Raw genomic sequence first — 24,937 nt, 5'->3', positions numbered from 1 at the left:
TTAATTCAAAACTTGTCTGAAACCTGATCCATTTGTAATCTTCAGTATTTGTGTAGACTTTCATATGCAACAATCAAACTAACACATACATACCAAAAAAAAACTGATTCATACAGTCAATTTTTTTGTCATTTTGTGTGTGTTTACGTTGCTGAAACACTCCAGCCAGTCTCCTAAGTCATTCAGCAAACCAGCAGGACATCCCTGACCGCCTCAAGTTCTCTGATGGCACTCCTGATATTCATTCTTGCTCTGGAGGATTCCTGGGAGCATTGCAAACCAACTTGAAAGATCGGTGCCATGCACTCTTGCAGCTTCTCAGCATCAAGATCGTCGCTAGAAATGTCCCCTTTGCTCAAACATCCGTTCTGCAGAGGCAGTAGAGTTGGGTCAACTATCTCCATTATCTTGTCAGGATAGCAGGCTGCAACATAGCTTTGGAGAGTTTGGCCTCCCTGGAATGAACCATCTGTAGGTCGCTTTCCAGTGAACAACTCGAGCAGAAGAACCCCGTAGCAGTATACATCACCTTGGCTGGAAACATTGCCATCCATTCCGTACTCTGCAGGTTATAAGAAAATAAATCGTTAGATAGTGTACTTAAGAACCTTTAATTTGGTTAGGAACATCACAGGGAAACTGCCAATATATAAAGCACTAGATCTTGAAGCACCTGGAGGGATGTATCCAATGGTACCCTTGATTCCAATCGAGGTACTGCTTTCTTCTGTTGAGTTCCTCACAGCCTTACGAATGAACCGTGCCAGCCCAAAGTCCGCCACGTGCGCAACCATATCATTATCGAGAAGAACATTGCTTGGTTTCAGATCACAGTGGGCAATGGGCACCTGACCATGATTGTGCAGGTAGTCAAGAGCCTCAGCGACATCGAGCGCAATGCTCACCCTCTGGGACATGGTTAGCCTCCTCCTGGTTTTAGGTGTCTCGTCTTGTGTTGCAAAATTCCGGTGCAGCCACTTGTCAAGGTCCCCGTTCGGCATGAACTCATAGACCAATGCTTTGAAATCGTTACCCTGGTGGTCAATACTCGAGCATGCAGTGACCACCTTGACAAGATTCCGATGCCGAATGCTCCTCAGGGCACGGCACTCAGCCAAGAAACTCTGCTCAGCTCCATGTTGCCGAAGATCAATGACCTTGATTGCAACTTGCTGTGCATCTGGGCTCAGGGTTCCTCTATAAACTGACCCAAAGCTTCCCATGCCTATGAGATTACTTGGGGAGAACTGATTCGTTGCTTTCTGTATCTCCTCAAATGAGACGTGCCAATGTTGATCTTCCGATAAAGGAAGATTTGGGACCTTTTGCCTCTGCCTCATGATCTGTATGAGAAGACCGCATATGAGAAGAATGATAAGCAGAGACATAGCACCAGCAGCAATGCCTATAAGCACTACTCTCCTCGGTCTCTTCTTCTCCACACTTTTCACGGGACATTGGGGCAGCTGTAAACTTGGAATACCCCCACAGACCTTATTACCATCTATGAAGAATGCACTTGCATTACTGAAGACACCTTTTACTGGAACAGAGCCTTCAAAATTATTGTAGGACATATTCAGATACACCAGGTCTGGCCAATCACCAAAAAATACCGGAACAGAGCCAGATAAGTTGTTGCCAGCGAAGTTTAGTTCTTGTATTCCTTGCAAACCACTCAAGGACTGTGGAATGACACCTTGAAGAAGGTTGTCATTCAATTGAAGCTGTACAAGCTCGACGCATTTGCCTAATGCCCTTGGAATATCTCCAGTTAGTTTATTTACTGATAGGTCCAGTAATACCAGATTCGTCAATTTGCCTACCTCTGATGGGATTTGACCAGAGAGAAAGTTGTATGACAGACCAAGATAACTGGTTAAAGAGGAGAGGCTAATGACTTCAACCGGTATTGTGCCATTAAGCTGGTTAAATGACAAGACGAAACTAGCAATGTTTTGCAAGTTCCCTAAGCTTGTGGGTATAGATCCCTGTAAGTTGTTCTGGAAGAGGTAAAGCATGGAAAGGCCTGTTAGGTTACCCAGCGTAGGTGGAATTTCCCCAGAAATGTTGTTTTGGGACAAGTCTAAAGCCCCTAACTTGTAAAGGTCCCCAATTCTTGGTGGTATGCTACCACTTAAGAAGTTACCTCGGAGACTAAGTATAGCAAGATTCGAAAGTTTCCAAATATCTGAAGAAATTGATCCATGGAATTTGTTGTGCGCTAGATGAAGCTTTTGCATCGTGTTGGAGAGATTGACGATAGAAGGTGGCAACACGCCTTGGAAGTTGTTAGAATCAAGAGAAAGAGAAAAAAGCTTACTACAGTTGGAAAGTGAGGCCATCAACTCCCAATCACTTCCCCATTCATCAGCCAGTTGATTGTTTCCCAGTGTTAACACCTCAAGATCCCTCAGATTGCCTACTTCCAATGGCACAGTTCCTTCAAGCTCATTGTCATCAAGTTGTACATATCTGAGCAGCGATGCGTTCCCTATGGAGCGTGGAATTCGACCACTCAACTGGCAGTCATTCAGGATCAGATTTCGCAGATTTGGGAGAGTGACACCTATATCAAAAGGGAGGACACCTGAAAGAGCATTATTGCCGGACAATTCAAACGTAGCAACTGATGAGATGTTAAATAGGCTTGCTGGGATGGTGCCACTCAGCTGGTTGTAAGCTAAATCAAGAGACTTGAGCTTCGTCAACCGTCCCAAGGAGTCTGGTATTTGGCCACTGAGCTTGTTAGTGTCTGCAAATAAATCCACAAGCGATGAGAGATTACCGAGAGATGCCGGAACGCCTCCTGATAAATTGTTCAAGTACAACCCCAGGTATGTGAGCTTGGAGAGTGAACCGAGTGACGGTGGGATTCTACCGGACAGCTGGTTTGAGCCAACATCCAAGACCTCCAGCTCCTGCAGATTGCTCAGGTTGGCCGGGATCGTCCCCACAAGACTGTTGTACTCCAGCTGCAATATCTGGAGCTTGGAGGCACGAGCAAGGGAGCCTGGGATCATGCCTTGAAAGGAGTTGTGCCGCAGATCCAGGTACAAGAGGTGAGGTAGAAAGCCAAGCTCCCATGGGATACTGCCCGAGAAGGAGTTGTGCGAGAGGTTGAGCGTGCGGAGGAATGTCAGGTTAGAGAGGAATGGGGAGATGGTACCGGTCAGGTTGGAGGACCACAGCTCCAGCGAGGTGACACGGTCAGGGTGCCGACGGGAGTGGCAACCCACGCCTCTCCAGCTGCAGACGCCGGTGGTCGTATTGGCAGCAGTGCGTCCATTGCCAGCAGTCCATGAGATGAGCACCCTATGAGGATCGCGGGTGACGAGAGCCCTGAAGGAGAGCAGAGCGTGCTCATCCATGGCGATCTGCGCCGCAGGTGGGGAAGAGGTGGGAGCAACATGTGTGGTATGATCAGTGCTCAGAAGAATACCAACGAGGAGTAAAGGTAGTATGCTCATGGGTTTGCTGGCCGTGGCGAATGGACATGTGATGATTTGCCAAGTTCTTGCTCCCTCCATTCTTGCGTGATGTTCAGGCATGCCCTGTCTCCCTGATCCTCGAACTGCACCATCAGAGTTGTTAAAACTTCCAAAAATCTTGTGCTGTGTTATATTATATACACAGAGCTACATGTGGCGTGAATGGAATCGCTATCTCGATGTCGGCGGAGTTCAACGCTCAACAGCAATAGATAGCTGGGTCAGTGGCGTCTGCGTCACTGGTGACCTGGTCCTGCACAAACGAGGAAGAAGAGTAATCCACACTTGAATACAAAAAATATTGCTTTGTTGATTAATGTTGGTAACTGTAACTGACCAACGACACAAGTCAGAATTGGAACCAGAAGCAGGCCCATCTGCACCAAGTCATGGTCCTTGCGTTGTTACCATCACTACTTGTCTGTCTGTATTCCATTGCTAGAACTTTTTTTTTCTACCGAGAAAAACGCCAAAAAAGAAAAAGAAAGTACCGTGATCGAGAAAGAGGAGCTCAGGTTGAAGAACAACGAAATTGAAACACAAAGTGAAAATATCTAGCAGGAAACAATCGACGATCGAGAAGAATTTCTGAATCAAACTAGTGGGTTACCGGACACACGGGCAACCTGCTCTGCCGCTTGGGTGCTGTGGCGGCGAGCAAGGGAGCGAGGGACCGGCTGGTAGTGCTGGCGTACCCGTCGTGTTTCCGCTCGGTAGCCAAGCGCCGCCGCCGGAACCTGCTGAGGTCCGGCAGCCACCTCCACGGGGGTGGCAGCTGGGGCGTCGTCGATGTGAAGAGGGGCATGGGATCCGTCGCCGCCTCCAGCCAGGGTAAGGCGGCTGCTTTCAGCTCCATCCGCTTCATCACGTCACTTATCAGGCGCACGCCACGTCGCGCCTACCAAAACCATCCGTTTCTTGTCCCCTTGACACACTGATTAAATACCGATTGCAATTGTCAACCACCCTTTTAGACTTTTACACAAGGTCACTCTCAAACTGAACAGCATAATGTTCACACTATATTTGTGCAGATCAAGAAATTCTGATTAATTATTTCTGGTGCATATGCTCTCTTTTGCTCAGGCTATGCTTTCATCATTCCACAGACATGCCTACTAAAGCATAGCACCCAAGACAATGTAAATGTGTTGTACAACAATTTGAGCAGGTATACATGCAGCTAGCTAGTAGCTACCTTCTCTAATCTCATCCCTCACAGCAATTAGCTCTCTGATGGCATCTCTAGTGATCAGCCTTGCTCTCGGTGATTGCTCCGTGCATCGCAATGCGACTCGGAACACTGACAGCATGCACTCCTCTAAACTTCCATCATCCATGTTATTCTCATTGTGATGAACAAGCGTTGGATCAGCAGCTTCCATGACTCTCCCAGGGTAAGCTGCTGCAACATAGCTGCGGATGCTTTGGCCTCCCTGAAACAAAGGGTCGGTTGGCCGCTTCGCAGTGAACATCTCGAGAAGGAGAATCCCGTAGCTGTAGACATCGCCTTCCACCGAAATTTCACCACCCATTCCATACTCTGAAATATTAATGGCGTAAAGATCAACAAATGGCATGATGTCATGTGATTTATGTGTTACTGAGAAATTGTAGAACAAATTCAGAGCCCCTAGTTACCTGGAGGAATGTATCCAATGGTACCCTTGATTCCAGCTGTACTACTAGTGTTTTGGAATGAGTTGCTGTTTGCTCCCTGAACAAAACGTGACAGACCAAAGTCTCCTACATGGGCAACCATGTCGTTGTCGAGAAGGACATTGCTCGGTTTCAGATCACAGTGGACAATTGGTACATGGCCATGGTGGTGGAGATAGTCAAGAGCCTCAGCAACGTCGAGGGCAATGCTCACTCTTTCACCCATGGTTAGTGTCCGAGAGGAACTCTCACTATCCCCAATGAATGGACGAAGCCATTTGTCCAGGTCTCTGTTAGGCATGAACTCATACACCAAAGCTTTAAAATCATTCCCACTGTGATCCATGGTTGAACAGGCTGTGATGACCTTTACTAGATTGCGGTGTCGGATACTTCTCAGCGCCTCACATTCAGCTAGGAAACTCCGCTCAGCGCCATGCTGTAGGAGGTTCAGTACTTTTATTGCGACTTCCTGCCCTTCATTACCTAGTGTTCCTCTGTACACTGAGCCAAAGCTTCCAACACCAATGAGATTAGCTACAGAAAACCCATCGGTAGACCTGTGCAGTTCAGCATAGGACAATTTCCAGTGCTGCTCTATCAACTTTGGCACATGAGATGTCTCGTTACTCTGCACAAGCTGCTGATTCAGTCGCTTTGCATACATCACAAACGTGCATGTGATGAGGATTAGGGCCAAGAAAGATCCTATGGTAATAATCAGGATCAGTACAGTTCTTGATTTGTATAACCTCTTACCAGAGTTATCAGTACCAGAACATTTCGGCAGCTGCAACTCTGAAACACCACCACAAACTCTGTTCCCAGCAGCAAAGAAGTTTCTTGAATCATTGAATACTCCTTTTGTCGGCACTGGTCCATCAAACTGGTTGTAGGACAGGTTTAGGTAACGCAAGTACTGCAATGTCGATAAGAAATCAGGGACTGAACCGGACAAGTTATTCTGTGACATGTCCAAGTATTCAAGCCCTTTCAGGGAGCTGAGTGATTGGGGAATCCTACCAACAAGCTGATTTCCCTGCAGAAATAAGTGCTCCATCGCTTGGCATTGCGAGAGCGCCTGTGGTATCTCTCCTGAGAGCCTATTGTTTGACAAGTCCAAAATCCCAAGGCTGGTCAATCTACCTACTTCTGAAGGTATTGGACCTGAGAAGATGTTGCGAGACAGGTTAAGGAACAGGGTTAGAGAGGAGAGACTGAGAACCTGTTTTGGTATCATGCCACTAAACTGATTGTACGACAAGTCTAGGATTGCAATATTTCTCATAGTTCCAAGGCTCTCGGGTATGCTTCCATGCAATTTGTTCTGTGACAGATCCAGGAAATAAAGTTGAGTAAGGTTTGCAACAAGCATAGGTGGGATCTCTCCAGATAAGTTGTTGCCAGAGACATCTAGCCCAGTCATGTTGCAAAGACCACCAATGGTGTCTGGAATGGTACCAGTCAAGGCATTGTCAGCGAGCGCAAGAACACGGAGTTTACTGAATCTGCCAATCTCTTGGGGCATCGAACCACTTATCCTGTTTCCATTCATTAAGATTTGTTGTATGCCAATGGTGAGGTTGAGAAGAGAAGGGGGAAGCACACCTTGAAACCTGTTACTAGAAAGGCTCAGCCCAAACAGCCTACTGCAATTCCCTAGTGCTTGTATCAGAGGCCAGTCCCTGTCCCATTTGTCCTCAAGCTGGTTAGACTCCAGGTTCAGCACCTTAAGATCCTTCAGCCTGCCAATGTCAGGTGGCACACTACCCTGCAGTCTGTTAATGTGAAGCTGGATCAGATACAGTCCTGTCATGTTGCCTATTGACGGCGGGATGCGCCCTTTGAGCCCGCAGTTGTACAAAGAAAGGAATTCAATTCGTCGTAGAGTGGAACCAATGTCATCAGGCAGCACACCAGATAGATCATTGTTTCCCAAGTCAAGTACCCTAAGGGATGATATGTTAAACAGCGAGGTTGGGATTTTGCCTCCAAGGCCAGCAGAAGCTAGCCTCAGAAAGTTCAGTTTGGTTAGTCTCACTAGCATGTCTGGTATGCTACCACCCAAATTAAAATTCTCACTGGCGTCAAATACCAGGAGTGATGAGAGGTTACACAACGACGGGGGAATGCCGCCGGTGAGGTTGCTACGATGAAGCCCAAAGAACTCAAGCTTCGACAGTGACCCAAAGGATGGAGGAATACCACCCGACAAGGTGTTCACACTGACATTGAAAACCCGGAGCTCCCTGCAGTAGCTCAAGTTCACTGGGATCTCACCATGCAACCCATTCCGTTGCAACTCCAAATGGGTGAGACGGGCACAATTGGTGAGAGATGTTGGTATCTCACCAGTGAGGAAATTCCCTCCGAGGCTGATGACTTGGAGGCGCCGCAGAAGGCCAAGCTCCGAGGGGATGCTGCCAGAGAGGCGGTTGCTAGAGAGGTTGAGTGTGTGGAGGAAGGGGAGGTTGGACAGGCTTGGGCTGATTACACCCGTCAGGTTAGATGACATGAGCTCCAGTGCTGTGACACGGCCAGGGTGCCGTTGGGAGCGGCATGACACACCGCTCCACCGGCACATACTATCCGTGGCATTCAACCTGCCATTGGAGGGTGTCCATGCGGCAAGCACTCCATTCGGATCACCAGAGATTCCGGCCTTGAATGCAAGCAGTGCTTGCTCATCAGAAGGATGAGCTATGCACATAGGAAGGACATGAACAGCATAAATGAGACAACTGGTGATGAGCATGTATCTGGAACTCACAATTCCAAAGAGGCCATGCCTCTTGCTACTGCCGCCCATGGTTGCTTGCTATTCAACTTTGTGTTTGAGGCTTTTGTGTGACAATTAAGGACTTAAGGTGATATAAATAGAGTGGAATTCGACTAGAGCTAGGTTAGTCGTTCCAAATTTGCTATTCCTACTGTAGCTTTCAGGAGGTGTGAAACTGATGTCCTTTAGAGAACTAATACATGGCCGAGGAAGTCGTGGAGGACGTCATGGCGCAGTCAATCGGACGGGGGGAGGCGGCTTCCTCGCGGGGGCGGCGCGGCTTCCTGGTGGAGAGGCGGCGTGGCTCCCTGGCAGCGGCGGCGCGCGACCTGAAGCGGCGCGAGTACCGGGCGGCGGCGCGAGCAAGGCGCGCGGCAGTGCGGTAGGGCGCGGCGCGGACGTAGCAGGCGGCCGGGAAGGGCGACGCTGCTACGGGACGGCGGCCGGACGGGAGTCAGGCGGCCAGGCGATGCGGCGGCGTGACGAGGGGGGAGGGCGCACGGGCAGAGGAGAAGTAGCTACCAGCTATGGCCTAATTTGAATCTTTTTTTTAGGGCAGCCTTATTTGAATCTTGACAAAGATTTATACAACACGAAAAGGCTCCGTGTTCTCTCACGATGCAGGCAAATTAGCTGCAAGCCAGCTAAGTTTTTTTTCCCCTCTTAAAAAGGGGATAACCAGGAGGAGGATGCTAATTTTCGCTACAAGGAAGGCATGCAATGGTCAGCTGAGACTAAGTATTGAAAATTTGGTTTGATAATGATTACACGGTGTATAACCAATCAAACTGCATATTGGCTCATTCCTGCTTTATTCCTTTTTTCTATACATGGAAAAGAAATTTTGAAACTTGCAACTAAATTGAAATATTTGACCAAACCTACCGATCACCCAACTACAACCAATCAGCACGAGTAGGCTGTAAACATAACAGGCAAGTGAGAACAGAATTGTGTTCTTTTAAAAACCTAAGGCGGCGAGCAAGGCTCCCATCAGTACACACCATTGCCAACAGATGTGATTTTTGGAGCCTTACAAAATGATGTGGTAAGAAAGAATATGCTCTTAGTTTCAAACAACAATCATCCAACAGTCAAAGGCCTTATTCGTCATGATATCTTGATGATGCGCTTACCTATGACCACCACTATTCTTTGATTTTGTACACAAAAGAAAAGATTGCATGAGCAACAGCAATAAAGTAGCCAACAATGTACCAGAACATGTCATGTACACGTTGGAAGCACCCAGTGAAACTTGAAAAGTATGGTCATGTCCTTGTTCCCACTTAGCAAAGAAGCAAAAACATGGGTTAGTTGGAACCCCACCCCCACCCACCCCACCCCAAATCAACTGTGTTCTCATGTGGTCCTTATTACCTACTCAACTAAGAGGCAGGAGCCCTCTTTGGACTCCGACAGAAAGTGTTTTCTGTTTCCCCGTATTATTTGCCGGCATTATGAGATGCACTCCCATCCAATTCTAAACAAAGTAAAAGCAGATAGCCTTGGTGTGTGGTTTCAGACTCATCTAACCAAAGTCAAAACTAAATTTCTATTCATACAGGATAGCATAGATTATCTGTCGTGCCAAGCAAAACTAAGGAAACAGCCTGTGCAGACAGGCTTCGAGCACGCAGATCGTGTCAGCACCAAATGTCATTTTCTAAACGTGCCCCCGCTGTCTTTATGTTCAACTGATAGCCTGATATCATATTCATATTACCATGTGATCGAACTACTCACGCAGGAAAATTCCTGGAAAGGAATCGTCGCAGACCCTACTGCTGGGACATAATCTTCAGTTGCAAACAGCCAAACACACCGTACAAATGTGTGCGTGTGTTTTTCAAATAGAGCACTTCAGCCCCTGATTGTGGTCAGATTCAGGCCTGCATTTTCTCCAGTGAATTGCAAAGGTTCTGGGGTTACTGTGTCAGGGACACTGGGACAGGGAGGGGGCGGCGGGGGGCACTCACCGGGTGGTGGGTGCAGGTTGCCGGGCCAGAAAGGAAGACTGGCGCCACGTTCAAAGAGAAAACCCGCGTGGCCGAAGAACCACGGAAGCTGGGCATTGTATCCGCTGCGCACGAGGGCTCGTTGCTCAGATGCGCATATTAAATATCACATGTCCATCTCTTATCCAACGGTGGGTTACGCTTTTTCGTTTTAGCCCTCCCGCACACAGGGACCGAACCAAAACTCTGGGGCTTCTCGTCTCCCGCGAAGCATGTGGGCGAGCAGGCGCGGCGGCGGGCGAGCAGGCGCGGCGCCGGCGGGCGAGCGGCGCGCCGGCGGCGGGCGAGCGCGAGCGGCACGGCGCGCCGGGCGGACGGCGGGGGGGCGGCGGGCGGACTGCGCGGCTGCGGAAAGAGCGGCGCGCCGGCGGGGGGGGGGGGGGGGGGGCGGGTAGACGGGGCGGCGGGCGGACGGCGGACGGCGCGGCGGACGGTGGGGGAGGGCGGGCGGACGGCGCGGCGGGCGGACGGCGGACGGCGGGGCGGACGGCGGGCGACGGTGGGGGGCCGAGCGCGAGCGGACGGCGGGCGGTCGGCGCGGCCGGCGGGGCGCGAGCGCAAGCGGACGGCGCGGACGGCGGACGGCGCGGCGGGCAGTCGGCGCGGCCGGCGGGGGGCGAACGCGAGCGGACGGCGCCGACGGCGGACGCGCGCGGCGGGCGGTCGGCGGGGCGGACGGCGGGCGGCGGCGGCTCTGTTGCTAGGCGGCGGCACTGGGCATCAGGGGCGGTCTGCAAGGGGAGGGCGTGGCGCGGCTAGCAGACTCGAGCGGCCGCGGCCCTGCTTGCTCGGCCGCGGCCCTGCTTGCTCGGCCGCGGCCGCGCCGTTGCTCGGCCGCCGCCGCGCCGTTGCTCGGCCGCCGCCACGCCGTTGCTGGGCCGCCGCCGTGTCGCGCCGTTGCTCGGCCGCGGCCGCGCCGCGGCCGCTGGGCCGCCGCCGCGCCGCGCCTGCTCGCCCACATGCTTCGCGGGAGACGAGAAGCCCCAGAGTTTTGGTTCGGTCCCTGTGTGCGGGAGGGCTAAAACGAAAAAGCGTAACCCACCGTTGGATGAGAGATGGACGCGTGATATTTAATATGCGCATCTGAGCAACGAGCGCTCGTGCGCAGCGGATACAATGCCCGGAAGCTGGCCCCTCGCCGCTGCCGCCGCCGCCGCGGTCACCGTCCACAGCGAAGAGGCCGCAGAGCGGGGAGGCTCCTCCCACGCATCAAAAGAGTGACACGTGCGTAAGGAAACGGCGCAGGAACAGAGCAAGTGATTCGGGTCGTCATCTCGCCGCGGCGGAGGAGGCGGTCGCCGTCCGGCGAGAGGCGGTGACCTCCGCCGCGGCGAAACGAGGGGTTTCGCTCGCCGACGGAGGACTCACGAAGAAAAACTCGGCAGGGAGTTCAATAAGAAATGACTTGGGCCTCCTGCAGCCGTTGGATCCAGCATAGGCGGCCAGGATCGCGAGAAGGATAAACCCGTGCAGGGAAAGTTTCCCAAAAAACCCTCCGTAAATATTTCCCTTCAAAACAGATCCCCATTCGGATGGAAAAAAGTTCATTTTACTCACTTCAACTATTCACTTTATCCGCTTAACCTATGAGAAAATTTTAAATTTAATTTACTCCTCAATATTATGAATTAGCACAATCTACCGCCTAATGCTATTTTTCTTTTTTGTTCTCGTATAAATTGAGTTTAAGTTCAAATTTTATGAGTGGACAGAGAATATGATGCCCTGTATTAAAAATATATATTAAGAATTTTTCATAATTATTTTTATAAGTTGAAAATTTTTAACACAAAATTTATCAAAAAATACAATTCTGCATAAAAAAATATTTATAAAAACTATAATGTATTTTTCTAGCATAAGGCATTATATTTTAAGTTACATTTAAAATTTCAAGTTCAAATTCTATTTGTATGCGGAGAAATAAAAGATAAAAATCTTATTAGGAGATAGATTAGACCAACTGAAATAGTTTAGGAAGTAAATTATGTTTAAATTTTATTTAGAGGGTTAAATAGATAAAATGAATCATCGAGGGAATAAAGTGAACTTTTCCCGTTCGGATCGCGATTACTAATGCAATCCAAAACCTGGGGTCCACGAGAACCGTTGGATCCAATCTCCGCGGCCCGGATCGATCCCACGAGCCACGGGATGGTGCATTTTTTCATAAAACCCCCTTATCGGCAGAGACTGCGTCAAAATATTCTTAGAATAACCCGCCCGTGCAAAAGAAAAGGACGACGGGGACCGTTCCGTAAAAGCGGTTCTGCCACCTGCAACAGCTTTTGTTTTGTACCCCGAAAGAAATTCGTCGCGAAGTACAATCCAAAAGGCCGGAGTTGGAGCTCAATCAATCCAAAGCGGAGGCGAAAGCGAGGGGGAGTGGAGGCAGCGGTCGGCTGGTCGGGCCGGCGGCGACGGTGACGCCTCGCTCGCCGCGGCCCTACGCATTCCGCTCAGGTTGAGCTCCTCCTCCCGATTCGTTTTGCTTCGGTGCGAGCTGAGGAGTTTCTTGGAGCGCAGGCGGTGTGAGTTCGATGGGATTGCGGATTGCTGAGCATAGGATGCTTGCTTTTGTTGCTCTTGGGCGGCGGTTACTGCCGCTGTGATCCGCGGTTGGGTTGGCTCGGGCTCGGGCTTGCCTCAGGCTTCCCGATCCGTGGTCCTGTTTGTGAATTTAGCTCGCATTTCGCCCGAGATTCTGCCTCCCCTTCGATTCCGCGGAATTTTGCTCGTTTGCGCGAGCGTTCTGAATATACGGGTTCTGTAGCTGCGATTTTTCTCTCTGTGTCTACCTTACTGCAAAAGTTCAGGTTTGGAGATTTGGGTATCGGTTGGTTTGCAATGTTGGCTCCCTTTTTTTTCCACCAGAAGTTCATGACGTTTGCAAGACTGTATATTTGTTAGCTGACCGTGCTTTTCCATGCTATCTTCGGTATTTAGATTAGGACGAATTTCAACTTGCGCATTTGCTTCTGGCTATTGGAGCAACAATTGATGTGTGTTCGGCAAGGTCACTTACATTGCGCAACAATTTTGCAGGTGCTAGCTGTTGAGCTCACAGGAAAAAAAGGGCTATCATGGGGATTTCAGCTAAGTGGATAAAATCACTTGTTGGGCTAAGAAAGCATGAAAAGGGGCGAAATGCTGAAAGCAGCGTCGGGGTAAGTCACTGTGCAGCTGTCTGTAGTTTGAGATTTAGGCCGCGTTCCCATGGGATACTTTACTTATCTTAACGCAGATGTTTTACCAGAACTATCTGAAGTTGGAACCACTTTTATTGTTGACATGTCCTTGTCTTCTGAAGTTCTGATATCCAATACTGGTTGTTGTCCCACTATATTTTTACATTTTTGAGCAGTAGGTCAAGTATATTCTAGCATTCTTCAAGGCCATCACAGCACATGCCATGCGTTGATGTTGCATATGTGTCTTCATTTCTGATAATGTGTTGATGTTGTCAAGACTGGTAATTCTTCCATCCTCTTATCCAATATATGACAGAAAAAAAAAACAGAGCTGGCCCAACTACTCAGTTGCACCATTCAATTTGAAACACTCTAGTTTATATTTATTCCTAATTGTTATGCTGATATGATTAAACTCAATTTACTCAAACAGTTAGCTGGTTCATCAAGTGGATACCATAGTCTGGTTCTGTATCTTTTCTTTCTATTACTTATTCACATCCGTTCCATGAAATGAGCAACACCTAAAGGATCAAGCATAGATCAACCCAAGATGTTCTATGCTGACGTTGACAGAATTGCACTGCTGTATTTTTGGCTGCCACATCCAAATTTCTCACCACTTCCCATCCTCACTGACACTATGCTGCACATAATTCTGTTAGTCATTCTTTGCTCTTCTTTTTTAATTATGGTTGATCGACTATGTTGCTTCAAGATTATATTTTCTGAAAATTGTAGAGGAGCTCTGGTGCCCAGTTGCTGCACAAACAGGATCATTCTGTAGATACAGAAGGTGCTCTTGCAGCTGAAGAACTCAGAGTACAAGCTGCTGAAGCAAACATAGAGACAATATCAAATTCCACTTCCTCACCAAGCACATCTTTTCAAGTTTCTCAGACTGAACGTGGTACAAAGGAGTATCAGGCTGCTATAGTTATTCAGTCCGCCTTTCGAGCGTTCCTGGTATTATAAGAATAGTTTAATTTTCACATTTTTACCAAAACTATGAAAAATGTAGAACATATTGCATTCTGTTATGCAAAGAAGTCTAGCTTTCCAACTCAGGTTCTGGTTGAGCAAAACTATAAAAAAAAACATAAACTGTTGTGAACTCTATAAGGGCTTAGATGAGATAATGTTATGGTTGGTCCCTCACTTTTTAAGATAAGGCTACTGCTAACCAATCAAATAGACATATGGAAAGATTTAAAAGTCATGTTTTTTTTGTCATTTTGTTCATTATTAGTAGTGTACAGCACAAAAGTAGGCTGATATTCTTGCATGTTAATATTTACCAGGCTAGACGTGCTTTACGGGCGTTAAAAGGACTAGTTAGACTCCAGGCACTTGTAAGAGGTCATGCAGTAAGAAAGCAAGCAGCAGAAACACTTCAGTGCATGCAAGCGCTGGTGAGAGCTCAAGCTCGTGTGAGAGCAAGACGAGTCCGTGTTTCTTTAGAAAGCCAAGGGACCCAAAAGAAACATCCTGAAAAGAATGTTCATGAGGACCATGTTCGAGATATTGAGGTGAGAAACAGCATTCCTTTAGATATGTGCTGTCATACTGTCATGTAATCATTCATATCATCACTTGCTTAGGATATATATCATGCCAATTAAAAGTTGAACATATCCCTACTAAATGACTTAATCTGTATATGCCTGGTTGCATAAATCAGACCTGGGCAGTGATTTATCATCAAGGAAAAGAGAAACCAATAGCCAGTTCTGTTCTGGTTTCACTATAACTCTATAAGATCATCCATGTTGTCATTCAATGACCAGGTTGTATTGTTGGCATGATCCAGACAGTTCCATGTAAACTGTTGACATTTTTCTGTTTCTGAGAGCATATGCTGCCAATAGTTTAAGAAACTAAGAAGCTCAAGCTCGATCTGTAAAGGCATGCACAAAAAAATCAGCTATCCCCTACCTTAGTTGAAAATAATGGTAACAGAACCAACTACATCTTAGGCAACATTCAAGTATTTGTGTGTTTAATCAAGCATGACTTGAATAATTTATTGTGTTTACTGACCTTTTGCCAATTTCCCCTGAGCAATGAACAATCCGGGTTATGTTTATTCAAGTAAATGTTCGTTGTTGAAAAACTTATTGTCTATTGGTGATATGCAGGAAGACTGGTGTGGTGGTATAGGTTCAGTAGAAGAAATGAAAGCTAAGGCATTAAAAAGGCAAGAAGCTGCGGCTAAGCGGGAAAGGGCGATGGCGTATGCTTTAACCCATCAGGTAATTTCAAATAATACTGTTCTATCGGAAATTTGTGAATGATTAGCTTTGCGTCGATGCTTGAAAGACCAAGATATATCTAGGATAAAGCTCTGCAGAGTGTATTGTTACAGACTTGCAATCAACAAGGATATTTTTTACTTTTGTCTTGTGGGTGTGTGGATCTCATTGCATGACTTGGCTGAATAGTCATTCTGCTGTCGTATTCAATATTGCATATTTGATTTCCACAAGAGGGAGGCTAGACCGTGGGAATAGCACCTTGGTCTTCATCAAAATTAGCAAATGGCTGTGGGTAGACTGTTTTGAATGTTCTACTGGTGACCTTGATAGGTATTCTGGGTTCACCAGGTTAAAGGGATTCTGGTTGCTGGGCACTTAGACTAGTGCACCAGCTTGACAAACATGAAAAGGTCACACTTCAGTTTCCTTTGTGGCCTATCCTTTTTATCTAGAGAAAGAACTTGCTGTTCTTTCCTTCTTGGGTCTGAGCTCACTGTTCTCTTCACTGGCAGAAAAATGGCAGTCATAATGCACTACGTTTGCTAATTCGTGTTTTCCTCTGGCAGTGGCAAACAGGTTCGAGGAAACAGAAAGTAGCGAGCCTCCAAGACCAAGGACTTGCAGGGGATGAGAATCAGTGGGGGCGGAACTGGTTAGAGAGGTGGATGGCTGCACGCCCATGGGAGAACAGGTTACTTGACAGTAATGCCAAAGAAAGTGTCACAGTTGGTGATGACAAACCGGCTGAGGAAGACAAGGCTAAAGCTCTGAACAAACCAAAAGGAAAAGTACCTGTTTCAACCACACAATCAAATGGATCGCGGCAGAAGAAAGGCACAGGCGACAAGAAGTCACATTCTGATGTAAGTGGCTCTTCATCGGGGCAGTCTGCAAGTGTGCAACCAACTGCTTCTTTGGAGTCATCCAAGATAAAAGAGAAGCCATCAGACGAAATCACTGATGAAGTCAGCTCTCAACCTTCGAAATTGGCTTCCCGATCCACGAGCAATCCAAAAGAAAGGCCAGCACAAGTCAATGCACCAGCGAAGAAGCAATTATCCCTTCCTAACAATGGTAAATCATCTGTCTCTGTATGTTATTGCCATCACATTTCCTAAACACTCCTTCAGAAAACTGTTTGTACCAGAACTCAAGAAGTTTTATGTCCTGCAATAAGTTGTAGCTACATATTTGGGTCGATATGTTGACCTGCGCTTGAGCAAGACATCAGCAGTTGAAGCTTTAAAAGTAATTGATGTTTGCCACTTGTGCAGCAACAGCCAATGGGGGTGTAGGAAAGCGCCCTGCCAACAGTAGCCAGACCACCCAGGCCATGAGATCGAAGAATGCAGTGAAAGGACCCTCCAAATCTGAATCAAGAGAGCAGCCGAAGCCTTCTAGCACAACCGTGAAGCCAGTCGAGGCACAAGCCTGAGACCAAACCACTTCCATTTCATTCAGACCATTGGTGATATGCCCCTTTGTCATGCGTGCTGTTGTGTTTGTGACTTTGTGTACATAAAACTGAAAAACAAATCCAGCATCTGAACACTGAACTGGTGCCATGTTGTATTCTACAATTGTCCGAGATTGTTAGCGCTGTCTTAGAGTGATGTACATCGTCGACCGCTGTGTATGCTCCTTTCAGATTGCTCGGCGTATGAAAAATTCGAAAACCATCGTTCTAAATGTCATGATGTTGTTGTAGTCTTTCAGCACAAGTGGTGGTTGGTGGCATGGATATTGTACAGTGCTACATGTTCTCATTGCCTATTCCTTTCCCCAAGCTTCCTCCATCATGTAAAGTCCATCCAGATTCTTCCTGATGGGGCACACAAGATTTCATACAAGGACAATGTGTCCCCAAATTGTTCCACGCCTGTGTATTCTGTATGATAAAGTGGTGCATTGTGTTAGTGCGTTTGCAAAGCAGGTCGATATGATGGACCTTCAAGAGCAATCATGCAGACCAGAGCGGCCGGCCCTTCTTTGCAGGGCCCCAACAGAAAGGTGAGGCCTCCTTGTGTGCCACCTGCTAGGAACCTGCTTATCTCTTTGACCGTGCAGGTGTCTGGGCTCTGCTGTGCTGACCCTATGTGTTGCATGCATCTGTTCAAGCCGTGTGAAAGCATATATGCTAGCTAGCATAAAAAATATTGATTACCATAATTAATTAATTAATTAATTAATTGGCTGCCATGATCTTTTTAAGTGAGACTAAATTGCTGCCAAGATTCCCTTTTGGTTTAGTGGTCGCTGGAAAGTCAATGTAGGAGGAGGAGGAGGATAACACGGAGGAGAAGGGGCAGATCAGCCAATAACTAGGTGCTATGGAAATGCAAGCTAAGCTGGACTTGGACAGGTCCACACCACAGGTAATGTTCCCGGCATCATCCAATATTTGTTCAGCAGACACGTGGGCCCATGACACATAAATGTCCACATCGCCCAACCAAACTCGTCCTAGTGCACTTTTTGCCAAGGATTTTTGAACATGTATGTAGCCTTGCACTGCATGAGAGGGGAAATGCCCACGTAATCTCATACTCTGATGCTGAAGGCGCACCAGATACGATGTGAAGTGTGGTTTGGTAATCATTTTTTCACTTTACACGGCTGGTTTTACTCACAGGAATCAGAATGAAACACTTTTTTTACAAAAAAAAAGTCCGATGTTTTAGCTTATTTTGTCGATAGGGCTAGCTTTGCCTGTATCACAATACTGTCCAATTTTGTTCGAAAAAGAAAAGAATATTGTCCAAAGAAAACTCGATCTCGTATCGAGACATTTTGGAACAATCATTCCGCACGCTTTGCTTTTTCTTCTTCTCGTTGCAATAGTGGTTCGGTCGACCAGCAGCCTGATGATCATCTTGTTGTGAGCCGAAAGATTCAGATAATTGTCACTGATTTTCTTCCAGACAACACGGGGGAAACAGAAGCTAATGTGCTTAGCATGCGTGAGTGTTGACCAGTTGACCGCAGATGAATGAGTGAATCATACTAGAGCGACAATATAGTTTTTTGTGGATTTCTCTCCGGTTTAGGGCCTGTTCGGATGAATGGGAAAGAGAAAGAGAAAGTGCAAAACTTTTGCTCTTTTGCACTTTTTTTGCACTTTTGGATCCAAACACCCCAAAGTGCAAAAGGGCAAATGCTACCGTAATTTTGCTAATTATGGATTAATTAGGCTTAATAGATTCGTCTCATCATTTAGTCCTCATCTATATAATTAGTTTTTTAATTAAACTATATTTAATACTTCTAATTAGCGTCCAAACATCTGATGTGATAGGAGCAAAAATTTTACCATTTGCCATTTTACCATTTGGGGGTGAATCCAAACAGACCCTTAGATCGCCGTGTTTGGTTCCTGGCCTGACAGGACCGTACCTACATGCAGCATACGCCAGGAACAAGCTGGGCTGACCTACCTGCACTTGCCGGCTTAGAGAATATCTCGAAGCTAGTGAGAAATAAGGTTTATCTATCATTGACTAGCGAAAAATACGGAATAGAGGATGATCATATTTAGATAACCATCTAAAAAAGTTATTAGAAAGTATTTATTTTTCCATCAAAATGTCTATTTCTAATAATGATGAAAAATATAGAGAATCTCGTGGAATTGCTCTAGGTTGAGTCGATCCACTTCACAGTTGAGACGGTTAGCGGATTTTTTTTTCTTTTCCTTCATGAAAAGCAAGCAAGAGACTCAAATGAATGACTTGTTTTTTCCCAAGATGGTGAAAGGGCACCGCATATGATGCGAAGTTTTTTTTGGTGCCATGCAACCGTAGAGAATCTCTTGAAACCAATGCTCGAATTCGCAAAGCAGATTCACTCTGCACGTTTTCCATCTGCTGCTTCCCTGACATTGTGCGTCTTGGATCCAAGGTGGCACAGACGAAAAGGTGGTTAATCGTATACCTCGATGAATGATCTGAGGAGGTCGATCGGATCCCATCATCCCAATCCCATGCCATGCCCTCATGGCAGCACTGAAATGGGTGCAGGGACTGAGACGACTGGGCTCGATGAAGGAAAGCTGTCAGCTTATCCTGAGAGGCAGCAGGAGGAGGAAGACGACGACGAGGAGGCAGGCAGCAGAGCACTGGCCCCCAGCTCTGCTGCGTGCTGAGTGGGCGAGCCGATGCTTCTGGTCTGTGGATGGATTACAGATTACTCTTCCTGCACTAGCAGCACACTAGCAGAGCAGCAGTGGATGGATTATCACGGACAAGGTGACGCGCAGAGAGAGAGAGAAATATATTATAGATCTCCGGACTAATAATTTTTAATCCTATCATATTAGCTATTTGATACAAATTAGAAGCGTTGAATTGAATATAGATCGTCGTCCCTCCCCTGCAAGAAGCGACTCAGGGGACCGGACAATCCTAGTAATAATCCTTTACTTCTTTTAGAAATCGGAAAGAAAAGCAACTTTTTTCTCGGCTCCGTGTAAGTACGTGCCAAATAAAAATGGAGGCTCATCTTCCTTCTCTTCTTATTTCTTCCGATTTTTTCCCTCCACTTCTTTTCTTCATCCTTTGTTCCGAAAATGGAAGGGAAGGTAGGGGTCTTGAAAACAGAATTATGTTTTTGAAAGGAAAATCAAAAGGCAAATTCTTGTCAAAACAGAAACAAGAGCAAAAAGTTTAAGGCACAGCCTCACCGTTCTTTGTGGATTTTTGTAGCCGTACGCACACGAGGCACGCAGGGAGATTGATGGATTCCATTTCCCTTGGCGATCGATTGCAGCAGGTGTGGTGTGTAGGCGGGACAGGCGCCACGTACGCTGCCTAATCCGCTGAGTCACACGCGACGTTGACGCCTCTGGTATTTACAACTCATTATTATACATATAAAAACTATAGCAGCAGCACTGAATAGAAAAAGTTGTGAGCTCCCTGATTTATTATTCATTTCCCCCGCTGAATAGAAAAAGGAATTCCGGTCAGAAATTGTCGAGAGCAGGCAGCCGCATGCCCCGGCGCTGCCGACGGCAGGCGCGGGCGGGCCCACGTGTCAGCCTCGCGCTCACCAACATCAAGTATCAGAAAAGGAAAACGGGTGTGAGCTGATGAAACCATTAGCAATTAATTAAATTGATGATGGGCAACAGCCGACGATCTTGATCTTGGTTGAGTGATCAGACGCCCGAGAGGCCCCCGAAGCTAGGTGAACATATTACATCGGATATTCGGATACTAATTAAATATGAGCTACGTAATTGCATAAATGCATATTAATTCATAAGACGAGCTTATTAAATCTAATTAATTTATTATTAGCATATATATAATCATTATTAGCATATATTACTGAGCACAGCATTGCCAAATTATGAACTAATTAGATTCACCAAATTCGTCTCGCGAATTTAATTTTATAATTAATCTATATTTAATATTTTTAATCAGTGTCCAGCCTTCTAAGGAACTGAACTTCAGTTAGGGAGTCCGGAGGGAAACAAACGAGGCCCTCCGAGGTCCCAAGCAGCTTTGATACAACGGAACAATGCTCCGTGTGCACGCTTCTCCTAGTCCATCTTTTGCCTGCGCGTCATCAGTCCCTTTTCGGAAAACTTTAAAGTTACAAATTACCTTTTATAATCAATCAAAATTGGAAACAGTATGAAAGGATTCGTCTTTGAAAATAATTCCATACTGCTATGCTTTTTTTTATACGTCTTGTGATAGCATGTCGAACCGAGATCTATCAACAAGTTGTTCCTTCCTACAGTGTCCACCTCCTAAAACATCACTTGCATAAAGTGATGATAAAAGGTTTCTGATGAAACAAGTGATCAAAGGTACAGGTTCAAGTATTCTTCTTCCAAAAAGAAAAAAGAGGATACAAATTCAAATCATTTGGTTTGGATGTAAACGACCGTCCCCAAGTGGTTGATAAAAATTCAAAACACACATGTGAGCATATTTGGAATGAAACACCAGGGATGTGTTCTTTTAGGGGATTTGTGATGAAACCATTTCAATTTTGGCATGTGTCGAAATGGAAAATTATTTTGCGGCCTAATTCAACGGCCATCATCCAATTAAGAAATTATTAATCTGGGGGATTAGCCCTCCCATAAAGGCAGCGCCCTCACTCCCCTCTCTTTCCCCAACCCCTGCTCCGCTCCTTCTTCTCCACTCCTCCCGCCCCCGCCGCCCCAGCCGCGCGATTGGCCCGCCGGGCTGCGCCGGATCCGCCGCACGCCTCGCCATTTCCTCCTCCGCTCCACCGCGCGCCTGCCGCGGTCTGGCTCCCGCTTCTCCTTCCGTTCTTGATCCTGCCCTGCTCCGCAAGTTCCCAAATTTACCACCCCCGGCTTCCTCCGATTAATGCCCGCGGGCGCCGTCGCGGCGGGATCCGATCCCCGCAGGGACAGAAACCCCTCCTGAATCGCGGGGATTTTTTCCTTTATTTTTGGTTTTTTTTGTCCGGGATTGAGCGTTCCTTCCACTCCCTTGGTTCTTGCCGGTTGATCGGGGTCCGGGGATCGCTGCGCTTCCGGGCGGGTGGCTGAGAGATGGCGTCGCCGTACGCCGCCTCGCCGTACGTGCTGTCGCTCCTGCTGCTGCTCTCCATCCCGGCCGTCTTCCTCCTCGCGCCGCGCCTCATCCCGCCGCGGACGCTCCCGACCATCCCGGACGCCGACGAGACCGAGGACCTCGCGCTCTTCCGCCGCGCCGTCCTCCTCTCCGCCGCGCCCGCCTCGCCCAAGCCCGCCGACACCGCCGCCGGCGCCAAAACCACCTCCTTCTTCGGCGCCGGCAGTGGCTTCCGGAAGAAGAGGAAGCAGCAGCCCAAGGTGGCGTTCCTCTTCCTCACCAACTCCGACCTCGTCTTCGCCCCGCTCTGGGAGAAGTTCTTCGCGGGACACCACGGCCTCCTCAACGTCTACGTCCACGCCGACCCCGCGTCGGCGCTCACCCTGCCCCCGACGCCCTCCTTCCGGGGCCGGATCATCCCCGGCAAGGCCACCCAGCGCGCCTCCGCCACGCTCATCTCCGCCGCGCGCCGCCTCCTCGCCAACGCGCTGCTCGACGACCCGGCCAACCACTTCTTCGCGCTGCTGTCCCAGTCCTGCGTCCCGCTCCACCCGTTCCCGGCCCTGTACCGCACGCTCACCAGCGACATTGCCGGACCCAAGGGCCGCCACCGCAGCTTCATCGAGATCCTAGACGCCGAGCCCACGCTGCACGACCGCTACTACGCCCGCGGCGACGACGTCATGCTCCCGGAGGTGCCATACGACAGCTTCCGCGTGGGCTCCCAGTTCTTCGTGCTCACCAGGAGGCACGCCGTCATGGTGGTCAGGGACCGGAGGCTCTGGAACAAGTTCAAGCTGCCCTGCCTCGTCAAGAGGAAGTACTCGTGCTACCCGGAGGAGCACTACTTCCCGACGCTGCTGGACATGCAGGACCCCGGCGGATCCACCAAGTTCACGCTCACCAGGGTCAACTGGACTGATTCCTTCGACGGCCATCCGCACACCTACCAGCCGGAGGAGGTGTCCGGGGAGCTCATCAGGGATCTGAGGAAGTCCAACGGCACCTACTCGCACATGTTTGCGCGCAAATTCGCGCCCGAGTGCCTTGGGCCGCTGATGAAGATCGCCGACTCCGTCATCCTGCGTGATTAGGCTTGCTGTGTCTGTTTGCAGAGCTGAAAGCAGTCAAAGCACCGAGGTAATCAAATATTTCTTGCTGCCCCATTGTTTCAGTTTCTAGTGTGCCAAGTTTCTTTAGGCTGCATCAGAAACATAGAGCAAGAATAAGGAATTGATCATAATCAGTGGGCATTTCATATTAGATTCTATTTGATTCAAAACTTCTGGGTTTATAGTTCTTTCCGCATAGCATTGTGAAACCATGTGCAACTGACTATGTTATTATGATTATTACCTCACCTAGTAAGACAATTGAACATTGTTACCACCTTTCCATTCACAAACTTGCAGCTGTTAATTTGCAAAAGTAATAGTTTAATTGTATCCAGTGGGCATGTCATATTAGGTTGCATTTGATTCGAAATAGGCCACTTTATTTTTTTAGATTAAGGATAATTCCGGCCTCAGCATTCACAGGTTTGAATGCTCACAGCCAAGGCGGCTTTATATTTGTTTTTGGATAGAATTGAGAATCACTGGGTCATTGACTATTTTATCAATATCGAATTTTGACAATACCTAAACAGATATTTTCATAATACCTACATGAAAAAATTGGAAGTGCTACCTGGTAAAAGAACAAGGGACTGTTGTAATTCTGTTAATATGCAGAAGATTGCAAGATCATGCTCGCTGTTGTAAATACTTCCCCCTTCTCTGTCCTGGTGACACTCATGGATTCTATTGAAGAATTGAATTTGATGAAAATTCTCTATTTCTCCTGCAGGGTTGTGATGTGATGAACAAGCGTAAGCTGATCCATCCATTCCCTTTGGAATTCTTCAGATAGGAGCAACCAGCACCAGACTTTGCTTTGTTCCTGCTGTTGCTCTTTGGCAAAAGATGTTGCCACGCTTCGGAGACAGAGAGTATGATGGTGGTGTTGGTGGCGAAAGGGCCCCTGCTGCCTCTTGTGAGTATTTTTCTTTTGTGCGTCTTGTTTCTTTTTTTTCCCAGTGTGAACTGCGTGGTGGCAGATGATGAGGGTGAAGTTGTTGGTACGTCATAGGTTGTAGTTAGCATGATCATCCTGTGTATTAGCATGGTAAAGAGCTGTGGATACATGCAGTGATGGTTTGTAGTATCTGTTACATATATATATATATATACATATGTCAATATCACGCCTTCTCAAAATGTATCATTTGTGCCATGGCACCATTGGCTTGCCTTTGAAGTCATAGGCTTGCTTTTCAAGTCATCTGTCACTATGTCGTTAAGGTCTTACATCTTCACACCTGTCTTTGCATGCCCTTTTTTAGAGCCTGAAGATTAAAAAGTGCAATGCCAATACTGACAAAACAACTAAATCAAGGAAGCATTAGGCAACCCATTACACTCAAAGTATCATTTTTTACGTTGGATGCATCCAGGAGTTCTGAATTCTTATCTGTTGCGACAAATTTTAAATCTCCCGTTAGTTATATCTACTCGGAAGCACACAAATCTTAAATCTTTAGTTAGTTATATCTACTTGGAACTTGGAAGCAGCCAGTATAATGGTCCATAAGCTGTACCATAGATTTAGGCCAAAGAAAAGTGGGTTCCTGCACTTTTCCATGTTTTCCTCCTGTTCCCTTTGGTTTTCTTGTCTTTTTGGTTGCTTCTTGGTAGGGAGGTGGGTGCATGGAAAGGGACACTGGGCCAGCATTTGCATACTATCATATATGCTGATGTGCTCAATCAACAACCATAAAGCCAGCGACTTTGTCCTTGGGAGGAGATTTTGTGCACTCATTCATGACAGCAGCATGATCAGAATGAAGTCTAAGCATCTCAGCAGATTACTCATTCCTCTCATTAATACTAAAAACTGTCCTTTTAATAATGGAAGGTGCTCGGAAGCTGCTCCAGCAGATTACC

At 47.4% G+C, this 24,937-nt stretch overlaps 4 protein-coding genes across 9 annotated transcripts; 2 read left to right on the top strand and 2 right to left on the bottom strand.

The window, feature by feature from the left end:
- Positions 1–12: 12 nt before the first annotated feature.
- Positions 13–4,343, bottom strand: LOC112884575 (LRR receptor-like serine/threonine-protein kinase EFR). 4 transcript variants are annotated; one of them, XM_025949989.1, is made up of 3 exons: positions 4,187–4,343; positions 674–3,744; positions 13–562 (listed from the first exon to the last, which is right to left on the bottom strand). In XM_025949989.1, the coding sequence occupies exons 2-3, from the start codon at positions 3,549–3,551 to the stop codon at positions 183–185; spliced, it is 3,258 nt and encodes a 1,085-aa protein (XP_025805774.1). In that variant the 5' UTR covers positions 3,552–3,744; positions 4,187–4,343; the 3' UTR covers positions 13–182. The 4 variants fall into 4 exon arrangements, with proteins under 4 accessions (XP_025805774.1, XP_025805773.1, XP_025805775.1 ...); XM_025949988.1 differs by having other exon boundaries at positions 3,829–4,341; XM_025949990.1 differs by having other exon boundaries at positions 4,102–4,341.
- A 144-nt stretch (positions 4,344–4,487) lies between these two features.
- Positions 4,488–8,566, bottom strand: LOC112884576 (probable LRR receptor-like serine/threonine-protein kinase At3g47570). The gene is made up of 2 exons (XM_025949992.1): positions 5,133–8,566; positions 4,488–5,034 (listed from the first exon to the last, which is right to left on the bottom strand). Exons 1-2 carry the CDS (start codon positions 7,957–7,959, stop codon positions 4,679–4,681), a joined length of 3,183 nt encoding a protein of 1,060 aa, XP_025805777.1. The 5' UTR covers positions 7,960–8,566; the 3' UTR covers positions 4,488–4,678.
- A 3,699-nt stretch (positions 8,567–12,265) lies between these two features.
- LOC112886936 (protein IQ-DOMAIN 1-like) lies at positions 12,266–17,087 on the top strand. Of its 3 annotated transcripts, XM_025952976.1 has the most exons (7): positions 12,266–12,410; positions 12,993–13,114; positions 13,880–14,104; positions 14,440–14,667; positions 15,277–15,390; positions 15,960–16,467; positions 16,668–17,087. In XM_025952976.1, the coding sequence occupies exons 2-7, from the start codon at positions 13,031–13,033 to the stop codon at positions 16,826–16,828; spliced, it is 1,320 nt and encodes a 439-aa protein (XP_025808761.1). In that variant the 5' UTR covers positions 12,266–12,410; positions 12,993–13,030; the 3' UTR covers positions 16,829–17,087. The 3 variants fall into 3 exon arrangements, with proteins under 3 accessions (XP_025808761.1, XP_025808763.1, XP_025808762.1); XM_025952978.1 differs by lacking the exon at positions 13,880–14,104; XM_025952977.1 differs by lacking the exon at positions 12,266–12,410 and having other exon boundaries at positions 13,031–13,114; positions 16,674–16,828.
- Positions 17,088–21,518: 4,431 nt separating this feature from the next.
- Positions 21,519–24,204, top strand: LOC112887935. The gene is made up of 2 exons (XM_025954229.1): positions 21,519–23,093; positions 23,802–24,204. Exon 1 carries the CDS (start codon positions 21,932–21,934, stop codon positions 23,045–23,047), a length of 1,116 nt encoding a protein of 371 aa, XP_025810014.1. The 5' UTR covers positions 21,519–21,931; the 3' UTR covers positions 23,048–23,093; positions 23,802–24,204.
- The last annotated feature ends 733 nt before the right edge of the window (positions 24,205–24,937 follow it).

This window comes from Panicum hallii, chromosome 3, assembly GCF_002211085.1.
Source record: "Panicum hallii strain FIL2 chromosome 3, PHallii_v3.1, whole genome shotgun sequence".
NCBI lineage: Eukaryota > Viridiplantae > Streptophyta > Magnoliopsida > Poales > Poaceae > Panicum > Panicum hallii.
The sequence above is the reverse complement of the archived record's forward strand: the minus strand, read 5'-3'. Positions and strand labels throughout refer to the sequence as shown.